The 10,820-nt window shown below is 41.6% G+C and overlaps 1 protein-coding gene across 1 annotated transcript; it reads left to right on the top strand.

Annotated features, from left to right (window-relative positions):
- Window positions 1–9,718: 9,718 nt before the first annotated feature.
- LOC131236071 (organelle RRM domain-containing protein 6, chloroplastic-like) lies at window positions 9,719–10,312 on the top strand. Its single transcript, XM_058233159.1, has one exon. The coding sequence runs from the start codon at window positions 9,719–9,721 to the stop codon at window positions 10,310–10,312; it is 594 nt and encodes a 197-aa protein (XP_058089142.1).
- Window positions 10,313–10,820: the final 508 nt, after the last annotated feature.

Consider the following 10,820-nt stretch of genomic DNA (forward strand, 5'->3'; position numbering starts at 1 on the left):
TTAATGATGATGTGATTAATGGTGTGGATGGTGAAGATAGTATGATTGATGGTGAAGATAATTGCAATAATGATGATGATGCTATTAATGGTGTGGATGCATAGGAGAAAACATATAAAAATCAATTTATTATAGAGTTCATGTGGGACCCATTGATAGTAGGACCCACCAAAATGTTTGTATGGCATCCAAGTCATCCAACCATTGGCCCATTGGGCTGGCCAAACTCACACACACCTACACGTAAAAAAAAAAAAAGAAAAAAAGAAAGAGAGAGAGACGCTGCTTGCTGGTAGCAGCGTCCCAGTAATTTGATTTAAAGGGGCGGGGGCTGTGGGTCCCCAACGGGCCCCACCCATGATGTATGTATTAAATCCACGCCGTCCATTCAATTTTTCAGATCATTTTAGGCGTTGAGCCAAAAAATGAAGCCAATACATTTCTCTGGTAGGCCACACCATCAAAACTCATGTGAAAACATGCTAAAACATATAAAAGTACTTTCTGGGGGGCCCACCTGAAATTTTGATGTATTTGAAACTTGGAATGACCCCTTAACTTAGTGGGACACACGCAATAGACGGACTAGATCGTCCTGTTATGGGCCCCAAATATGAAAAACAAAAAAAAAAGTTGCAAACAGCAATGACGCTGTTGCTGCGAGCATCGCTGTAGCAGCAGCGTCTCAATTGACGCTGGAAGAAGTGATCCCCACCACAGGCCCTACCTTGATGTATGTCGAACATCAGCACCGTGAATTTGATGGGTGCCCTCTTAAAAAGGGGTCACGCCAAAAATCAACCGTAAAAAGAACTTAGGTGGCCCACACCGTCTAAAATAATGTGCAGACATGGCTAAAACATATAAAAGCACTTGCTGGGCCCCACCTGAAATTTGGATGCATCTGAAACTTGGACTGTCCCCTCCATCAAGTAGGCCCCATATATAAAAAATAAAAAAAATAAATAAAAAAATAAAATAAAATAAAACACAACAGGCGGTGACGCTGTTGCTGCCAGCGTCTCCACTGACGCTGGAAGGAGGTGGGCCCCACTATAGGCCCCACCTTGATGTATGTCGAACATCAGCACCCTGCATTTGATTTGATGGGTCCCATTTAAAAATGGGTCACCCCCAAATTTCAGCTGTACACAGAACTCAGGCGGCCCACACCATAAAATATATATATATATATATATATATATATATATATATATATTTAATAAATAATAATTACAAAAAAAAAACAAAAGATTTGGATCAATCTGATCATGAGGTATGTGTTATATCCAAACCGTCCATCCATTTGGCAAGTTTGTCTTAAGGCTTGAGAAGAAAAAAAAAATAAGATAGATCTAACTATCAAGTGGGCCACACTACAAAAGTGGCAGGGGTTGAACGTAAACCATTGGAACCCTTTTTGGGTCAGAAATTTTGGAGCAGTATGAAATTTCTTTTTCCCCTTAATTCAGGTCTTTGTGACCTTATGAACAGATTGGATGGAAAATAAACGGTATGGTGGGCCCTGTAAATTGTTTAACAGTGAAATCATTATCTCCACTACTGTTTGTGGTGAGGTCCAGATAATCTTCGGATATGATTCATTTTTGGATGGTGCTATAAAATGATCTCAAAAAAAAAAGAAGAAGAAATAAAAATAATAAAAAAATAAAAATAGATGAATTGTGTATATGCAATAAATACATCTCTCTGCACCCATTTAACTTTGATCTCCTTAACTTTCTGTACAACTCGAAGCTCGAGTATGTAAATCACCTGTTAGGTCCACCTGAAATTTGGATGTATCTGAAACTTGGTCTGACCACTCAACCAAGTGGGACACACATAAGGGATGGGTTGGATTTATGAACCACACCTCTGTGGGCCCAACAAATAATTATGAATATTTAAGGGAGGGTAACCCTCTCAACTTGTGTGTGGTATGACCCACTTTGATGTAGGTGTTATGCCACTTAATCCACCATGGTTATGACATGATTTATATTTAAGATCCTCATCGTTTATCTATTTTATCAACTCTTTTGACGATATGTTACTAAGACTTAGGCCCATCCAATGATTAGATAGTCGTACGTTCTGAAATAATGCAAATTAAACTCTCATCATTGAAAATTCATTATGGGCCATCCTGACGATGTATTAGATATCGACCCATATACCGGGTTCCTTTAGGCCATTACCCCACAGAATAGTCAATCCAACCTGAATTGGACCATGCAATACAAGGCTGTGAGGATAAGTACTTAACTATTGAATCCAACCTAAGGCCACCATGGTGTATCTATTTAATCCATGCAGACCATCCACTTCCTCATATCATTTTAGGACTTGGACTAAAATAATCAAAGCAGACCTAAGTCGTAGGTGGGTCATACACAACTCAACCTCATGAAAAATCTCCATGGACTCTACTGCATAGGATCCATTATGAATTCCATTGATATGTGAGCCTAAGAATGTTAAGGCCCATTTTGAGTAAACGCCATGTGGGCCCATCAGTGATAGCCTTGTTTGGGCCAACCATTGGGACTCTTCAATAAGAGTTTGTAAATTCCATGTGTGGAATGTATGAGGAACTGGTATTGTATTTTTTGAAGTAATGATGATTAATCCTTTAAATGGGCTGATTGTGGACATCCCTTGATCACTTGGCACTTTGGTTAGAGTGCGGCCCCAAGTAATAGGATCATGGTACTTGTGTTAAACTCTTGAAAACATGTTTAATTATAACAAATATATAAACTCTAGTGGTGTGGGGGTGTGATATTACCTGTTTGGCCCATTGATCATGTGGGTATTTGATGTATGTATAGCCACCTAATCATAGGCAATGGTGGAGTACATGTAGTATACGTAGTCATCTAATTGTATGAATGTGAAATACGTACAAGGCCACCTAACCATATGAAATCAAGTGGCATTGATGGCCATTCAATGACGTAGGTTTGTGCTTATCGATATAGATACCGCCACTTGAATCACATATAACTAAGTTGTACACTAACCGAATGTGGTATAGAGTTATATTACCCAAGCTAATGCTATTAAGGTCCTGGATTCTATATGTTGTGATCGCTAAACCGTAAATGGTACGATGAAACGTGGCTCTTGGCCCTTAACTATGCAGCACCAAATATGAACCATTAACTACGTGACGTGTGAAGTGGTTGTAGTATGAGACTTATCATAATTGGTGTAGCCATGTATTTGTGGCCTATGGGCAAGGCCCATTGAGATATATTTCTGGCCCATATGATGAGGCTCATTGTGATGTATTTGAGGCCCATGTGTAGGGCCCACCTATTGTGTATTTGAAGCTCATGGGTCGTACAGCCTGATGTGGTGTATTCATGGCCCATGAGCCAAGGCCCATTGCGATGTGTAGTGCACATATGATACGGCCCAATGTGATGTATATGCGGCCCATGAGTGAGGCCCAATGCGATGAATGTGCGGCCCTTGTGTGAGACCCGAAGCGATGTATCTGAGGACCGATGTGGTGTGATTTCACCATGATGTATGTATTGATATTTATGTGGGCCATTCCTTGGGGACAATGTTGGTTAAATGTCCACATTGTCGAAGCCGATTGTTGAGGCCGGTTATTTTATGAGTATGTGACAGCACAACATTATCATACATGCCCATACGCGTCATCTGCATGTTTGTTATGAGATGTGGTTGACCATTGCATATGTCGTTGGACAGATTGTTATGAGACTCCCTGATAGGTGGAGGTTATCTCACATGAGTGCACGGTATGCGCAGGATTGATGCATAACTGTATTGTATGACTCATGCATCTTGCATTGTGTGCCCTAGCGACATCAGGGCCGTAGCCTCCACAAGCATATCGTAGATGGCCAGATGGGACACTGAAAATATTTAGTTCTAGCATACGGGCGCCATAGATGTCCCTGGGTGAAAATTCCTAAACTCGATGGTACCAGAGGATGACTCCAACGTCGAGACTGAGTGGATACATGAGCGCCCGAGTGCCGAATACCAGGAGGCTGCGTCTCCCACTGTGTCATGGTCGGTTGGGAGGGGGTGTGGCCTTACCCGCCCGAGGGTAGGGGGCATTACTAGGCTGAGTTTGACCAGCTCGTGAATGGGTCCGCTATCGATGTGCCGGATAGGTATTGACAGACTATTGGCCAGGCAGATAGTGAGGTTTCTTACGCTCACTTGGACTGTGCTGCTAGGAGAGAGACAGTGTCATTTGGAGTGTACTAAACCCCAGTGATGATCCCAGAGATGAACTGTACTGATATGTGGACTTATTGAGCAGGAGTTGCATACTCATTCATTCATTCATTTACTATTCACTCGGGCTGGTGGTGCGCAACTATTTATTATTTGTACCTTCGCAATGGCCAGGATTTCGGTTGGGGCGCGCAACTAACCTGAGATCAGGAGTTTACCACATTGAGTCTGACTATCCAAATTAGGTATGAGACTATTTTGGATAGAAGTTCCTTGTGATAGACCCCATAGTCTGCGATACTACGTACTACCATCCCGACTTCACTCCAGCATAGTCATTTCATTCGCACCACATATTGCATTGCATCCTCGACATCTGATATTTGGCTCTTTATAACTCCTCATTTACATGCTGATTTATATTGCGTACTCTGATATTGTATGACTCATGGACTTGTCAGTATTTTCGATATTGTATAATTATGGCATGACAATATGATGATGATGACGTGATTACGGATGCATGTAATATGGTTATGGCTGTGGTATGATTTCCTTGTAGTATATTTATCTTGCCTGCTTGTAGGACACACTGCACACACGTGTGTACTCACTAGGCTTTTTGCCTAAGCCTCCTATTTCTCATTTTTTTTCAGGATTGGAGTAGCTTGGAAGACTTAGCTTTCTCAATGCATTGCATCTATTCTTCGATTTGGCAATGTTCACGTTACGTATCTTTTGTAAAGCATTATACTTATAATCATCGGGACTTATGATGGAGAGTATTTCTTAGTAGTTTGATCATGGATCTTCATGCTCAGGTATTACTATGTATATAAAAAAAAATTCAGTTAAAAATCTTCCTTGTGGTGCGCCGAAATCGGGACTTGGTGTATGGAAGTCGAGTACCGAATTCGGGGCATCACGGAAGCTGTCCGTCCCTGGGTTTGGGGCGTGACATTCGGCAAACATGCTCACCAAGATCGTTCCTTAAGAGAAGTTCAAGTTCTGTGCAACTTCTCTGGGCTTGACTATGACGTAAAAGGAAGACGGAGTGTGCATGGGAAGCTATGATGTGATGTAGAGATAAGAGAAGAGGTCAATGAGTTACATGATTGAAGATTGAAGACATGGTGGAAATTGTTATCAGAACAGATGTCTTAAATGTATTTTGGCAGGCTCGACCGGTCGAGTGGGCCGCTAGACTAGTCGAGGCCCGCTTGACTTAAAGTCCAGTGAACTTGTGTTTTGGGTGTCCGTGATGCTCGACTAGTTGAGGCCTCGTCTCGACTAGTCGAGGTTACGCAAATCCTGCGCAGACTGCATAAATTTGAGGCGATTTTTAGACTTTTCCAAACTAGGTACGTAAGTGGAGTTTCCTAAACTTTAAATAGGGGTCCCTAGGGCTATTCAAAAGTATTCTAAGGCTTTTTAAAGGAGTTCCTAAAATGATTTTAGGGTTTTTAAAGGGTGTAGCAAGGGTGAGATTCGAGGTTGTTTGAATCGGGTAAGTCCTCTCTCTTTGTAATTTCTATTTTTATAGTGGAGATCTGTCGCTTTGTGCCTTGGTTTTTTCCCGCAAGGATTTTCCACATTAAATCTTTGTGTTCTCTTGTGTGTGGTTGGTGCTATTGGATTGCTATCATAAATCTAGATTTGTGTGATTCCGCAGCTCAAATCCCCAACACGCTGCTCCACTAGTGTTTGAATAGTAGAAGTTCACGGTTTACTATTTCCTGTCGTGTGGCCCCCTTGAACTTTGGATTTACTATATTTTTGTGCCCACCTCTAAAATGATGCGGTGAAACTGGTGGATAGGGTGAATTTCATAGAAACATCATAGTGGGCCCTAAGTGTTTGAATGGTGACTGTTTATTTTCAACTGTTTCATGCCGTGTGACCTGCTTGAGTTTTGAATCTGGCTTGTTTTTTTAACTCACTCCCTGTAATGATCCGGCAAACATGATGGACATGGTGAATTTTCTCAAAAACATAACAGTGGACCTGTGATAGTTTCAAAGGTAGGCGTTCAATACATAGTGTCCTGGCTTGTGGCCCACTTGAATTTTGGATCTAACTTTTTGGGTCCATCCCCTGAAATGATCTTGTGAAAATGATGAACAAGGTAGCTTTGTCAAAACCGTCATAGTGGCCCTGTGAGTTTTTCAATTGTGGGTTCAGGCACTCACTGTTTCAGTTGGAATGAAAAGCAGAAAGGGGCTTTAAACGTGAATATTGAGGGGGAGAGAGTGGTGTTTCAAATGTGGACATCAAAGAGAGAGAGAGAGAGAGAGAGAGAGAGAGAGAGAGAGAGAGAGAGAGAGAGGTGTTTCAAACATGGACATTAAAGAGAGGGAGATCAGAGAGGTGTTTCAACGTTAAAGAGAGACAGGTTTTCAAATGTGGATACTACCTCTTTGGTATTTGTCGGTAGGATGTTTGCTCTTCTTTTTGTTTGAGGCTGCTCCTGTATAGTTTACTTCTGGACTAGCTTTATATGATAGGTGCAGACCAGTTCTTTTTTGCCAGCCCACGTAAATGGATGTGTAGTCACCACTCTATCTCTGTAATAATACTATAGGTGGTTAGGGGTGTCCAGGAACCGGGCTAGCTCGGCTAGCTCGCTCGACTCGACTCGACTCGAAAAAGCTCGATTTGACTCAGTTTGAAGCTGAGTTCGAGCCGAGTCGAGCTGATTTTTTTAGCTTGAAAATGAGTTCGAGCATGCCCCAGCTCGACTCGTCTCGGATCGAATCCAGCTCAAATCGAACTTGAATCGAACTCAGATCAAACCAGTTCGGTAACTCGGTTACTTTGCCATTGGCGTTGCTCACCAACTGTTTGATAAAATGACTCAACGAAATGTGGCTGGTGGCAAGGAAGGTTTGTACATGAAACTAATACCTTTTTTCTCTCTCTTTTTATTTTTATTTTTATTTTTTATTTTTTTTATGTTACTTAGAAGGTGTTTGAGAAAATACCTGTAAAACCATTGTCTCTATTTGTAAAACAGTAGGGTTTTGAAGTTGCAGTTTAGGTGTTTGTGGAAATGCCTCAATGACAAACTCGGCTTGATCTTGGCCCAAGCTAGCCCGAGTTGCTGATCGAACCGAGCCGAGCTGGCCAGTTAGGCTCGAGGACCAAGTCGAGCCGAGTTCGAGCTGAGGTCAGCCAGTGTTTGAGCCAAGTAGAGCTGAGGCGAACTCGACTCGGTTCAACTCGATGTACACCCCTATAGGTGGTGTGCTCTCTTTTTCTTATATAAATGAACTTTTCACCATTTGTTGCCACATGATACACTTGAGTTTTGGATCTATCTTATTTTTTGGCCCACCCCCTAAATTTACATGGTGAAACTGGTAAATGAGATGGATTTTGCAGAAATTATCACGATGGACCCTGAATGTATAAACTGCGACAATTTATTCTACATTATTTGCTACTATGTGGCCCACTTAACTTTTGGATTGTCCTCTTTTTTTGCTCTTACACCTTAAAATGATCCGATGAACTTGATGGATGTTGTTGATTTTCTCACAAATATAACGGTGGACACTACGATAGTTTCAATGGTACTCAATGTTTCCTGATGTGTGGTCCCTTAAAGTTTTGGATCTGCTCACCTTGGGCCCACCCTGTAAAATGATCTAGTGAAATTGGTGTACTTGGTGGATTTGTCAAAATAATCAAGGCGTGATGTAGAGCAGGTCGCAGACACTTTCATGGCAAAGATGAACCCAAGAGGCCCGATCACAAGCAGAAATGAATTAAATTGCTAGAACCTTAAATTAGTCGTATCTCGCAAACCGGGATGAGTTTTTCGACATGTTATATATGATTTTGGGGGTAGGAGAACCTACTTAAGTCAACAAACCTCGCTATGCTGGGTTGCGCATGCTGGTTTCGTGAAATTTTATCTGATCGATTGTCAAAAGTCCCATTTTATTTCATTTTTTACTATAAATAGTAAGTTTTAGTTAGAGTATAACTCTTAATCCTTTGAGTTATAGAAGTCATACCCACATTAAAAGGGCCTAGAAAACTTAGGAGAATAACATGGTTGGGCTAAATTGTACACTTACTATTTTTGGTCAAAATCCACAAAAATAGTAAGTCACATTTTTTGGGTGTTAGAGTTGGAGTTTCAGTCTAAAACTCCCTCCTAGGTTTGAGTTCATTATTTAAAGAGTTGTAATTTCATTTTTTTATCGTCAATCAAATTGTTTCAAATTTATTAGGAATTATTCTTGCTTTTATCCCTCCTAAATTTAAGGAAGCTATGTGAGGAGTCCAAAGAGCTCCATAGATTCAAAGTAATTATTACCTGAGGAAGACGGTGATTGACCTCATCATGTCCCTCCCTGTGACAAGAGGTATTAGACCGAGGACTCCCCTTGGGCTAATCGCAACTAACAATAGAAGGAACCAAAATCCTTTATATAGTGATTTAGGGATTCATTATCTATTAGAAAGAATGAAAGCTTTTCACAAGGATAGTCAGTTGACCATGCAAGGGCTACAGTCAACTCTTGACCGTATTTTGGATGCAGTAATTCCGCAGTAATTCCACCCCGAGCCCAAAGCGATGCTCTGCCACCCGTGATTGTTATTCATCACAATCACGTTCTCCATAGAGCGCTTTCAAAGGCAAATCGCAAGGCTATCCTAGATGAGCCGAGCTCCAGCGATGAGAACGTTGGTAGTGTCGTTGCTTGACAACTAGTCCATTGAGATGATCAATTAAATGGTGTTAAAAGAAACTATCAAGGTAAGGCCAAACTTTCTACTTTTAATGGCTTCTTGCATATAAAAGACTTTCTCATTTGGTTAGCCAAAGTAGAGCAGTATTTTGATTACATTGACGTGCCGGAAGGAAATAAAATAATGTTGGTGGTGTTCAAATTGAAATCTAGTCCTTCTGCATGGTGGGAGCAATTATAGCTCTCACATAACCGAGAGAACAATGGGTTTATCCGTTCATCGCTATGGATGCGACGTCTTCTTCGATCACGATTCCTCCCAGTGATTGCGAGTGTTGTTCTAACAATACCAAAATTTTTAGTAGGGGGATCAAACCATTACAAATTACACTGAAGAATTCCAACGGTTGGCAACGTGGAATGATTTGTCAGAGACTAAATTGCAGAACGTAGCATGGTTCGTAAGCGGTTTACAACCGACAATTCAAGACCGAGTTCAGATGCACCCAATTGGGACCTTGGATGAAGTGATTCAGTTGGTGGGTAGAATAGAAACACAACTTGTAAGAGTTCCTACTCCACCTTATCCTTTGAATCGGGCTCTCATAATGGGTCCCGCATAGGCTTCGACGTTAGCTAAAGGAAAGGAACTAGTAGGAGGGCGTCTTGAACCTCCTACAACTGCAAACCATGACATGAGGAGTGATTTATCTAAGCCTCAACGTGCAATTTTAAGGCGTGAGCTCAAAATTGAAACAGATCCAAATATTAAGTGAGACATCTAGGGCAAAATGAGGGGTCGCTCGAGATCGGCAATACGGAAAAGGGATAGGGCGCCATCTTGCTGCCCATCCTCGATTCAACATCCTTGCTCTCACACCCCGTTTAAAGCGGCTACTCTGATTTCAAATTCAAACTTCAGCCTCTTTGTAGGTAACTTGCCATTTGACTGCTCTAAGGAAGACCTCTGGAATATCTTCAGCAGATATGGCAGATTACTTGATGCATTCTTACCGACATTCCAAGGATCCCTAAAACCTAGGGGTTATGCTTTTGTGAGGTTCAAGTATGAACAAGATGCAATGGCAGTAAAAGAGATTCTGGATGAGAGACATATCGATGGGAGAGTGGTTTCGGTTAGATGGGCGAAAGTTAGAAACCCAAAATCCCAAAGTAGGAAACTGAGAACTCATCAGAATCATGCAGTAGCTTCAGATCTAGGTCGATCATATACAACAGCAGTATCTTCGCCTGTGCCAGTACAAGCTAATCTGCAGGTCTCGTCTTTAGAGATTTCATCTATTGCAGACCCTAGAGCAGTGGAGAATTGTCTGCGTATGCTGAGTCTCGCCTTTGTTGGGACTGCTTTAAATCCAGAAGTATAGATTGTTAGAATGACAGGCGCTATTCGGGCATCGAGTTTTAAATCTGCTGAAATCGAGGTTGTGAGGATCTCTCCCTTGAAATTTCTAATAACCTTTAAATCTAAAGTCGAGCTTGAGGACTTCATCAGTAAAGTCGATTTGCACAAGGAAATGGGGTTATTGTCGCTAGACCCATGGTCTCCGGAAGAGGTTATAGGTGGAGATGGTGTTTGGATTAGGCTATTCGGAATCCCAGCCCAAGCATGGATCGAGACTGTTATTCTCGATCTGGCTAGCTATTTTGGAAAGATCACTCAGATTGATGCCAATACCAAATTCAGATATTTTCAGGCATTTGCCTGTATTAAGGTGATTCTGCAGCCTGGAGTAAACCTCAATCAGGTGTTGATACTAATGGTGTTGGAGAAGTCTTACCCCAATTTTGCTGAGATGGAGCCTCTATTTAGGTATGTAATCTCAACATCCATCAGACAGGCAACCAAAGCGAGCACCAAAGAGTGGGTAATCA

The sequence above is a fragment of the Magnolia sinica genome, unplaced genomic scaffold (genome assembly GCF_029962835.1).
Source record: "Magnolia sinica isolate HGM2019 unplaced genomic scaffold, MsV1 ctg169, whole genome shotgun sequence".
Taxonomy (NCBI): domain Eukaryota; kingdom Viridiplantae; phylum Streptophyta; class Magnoliopsida; order Magnoliales; family Magnoliaceae; genus Magnolia; species Magnolia sinica.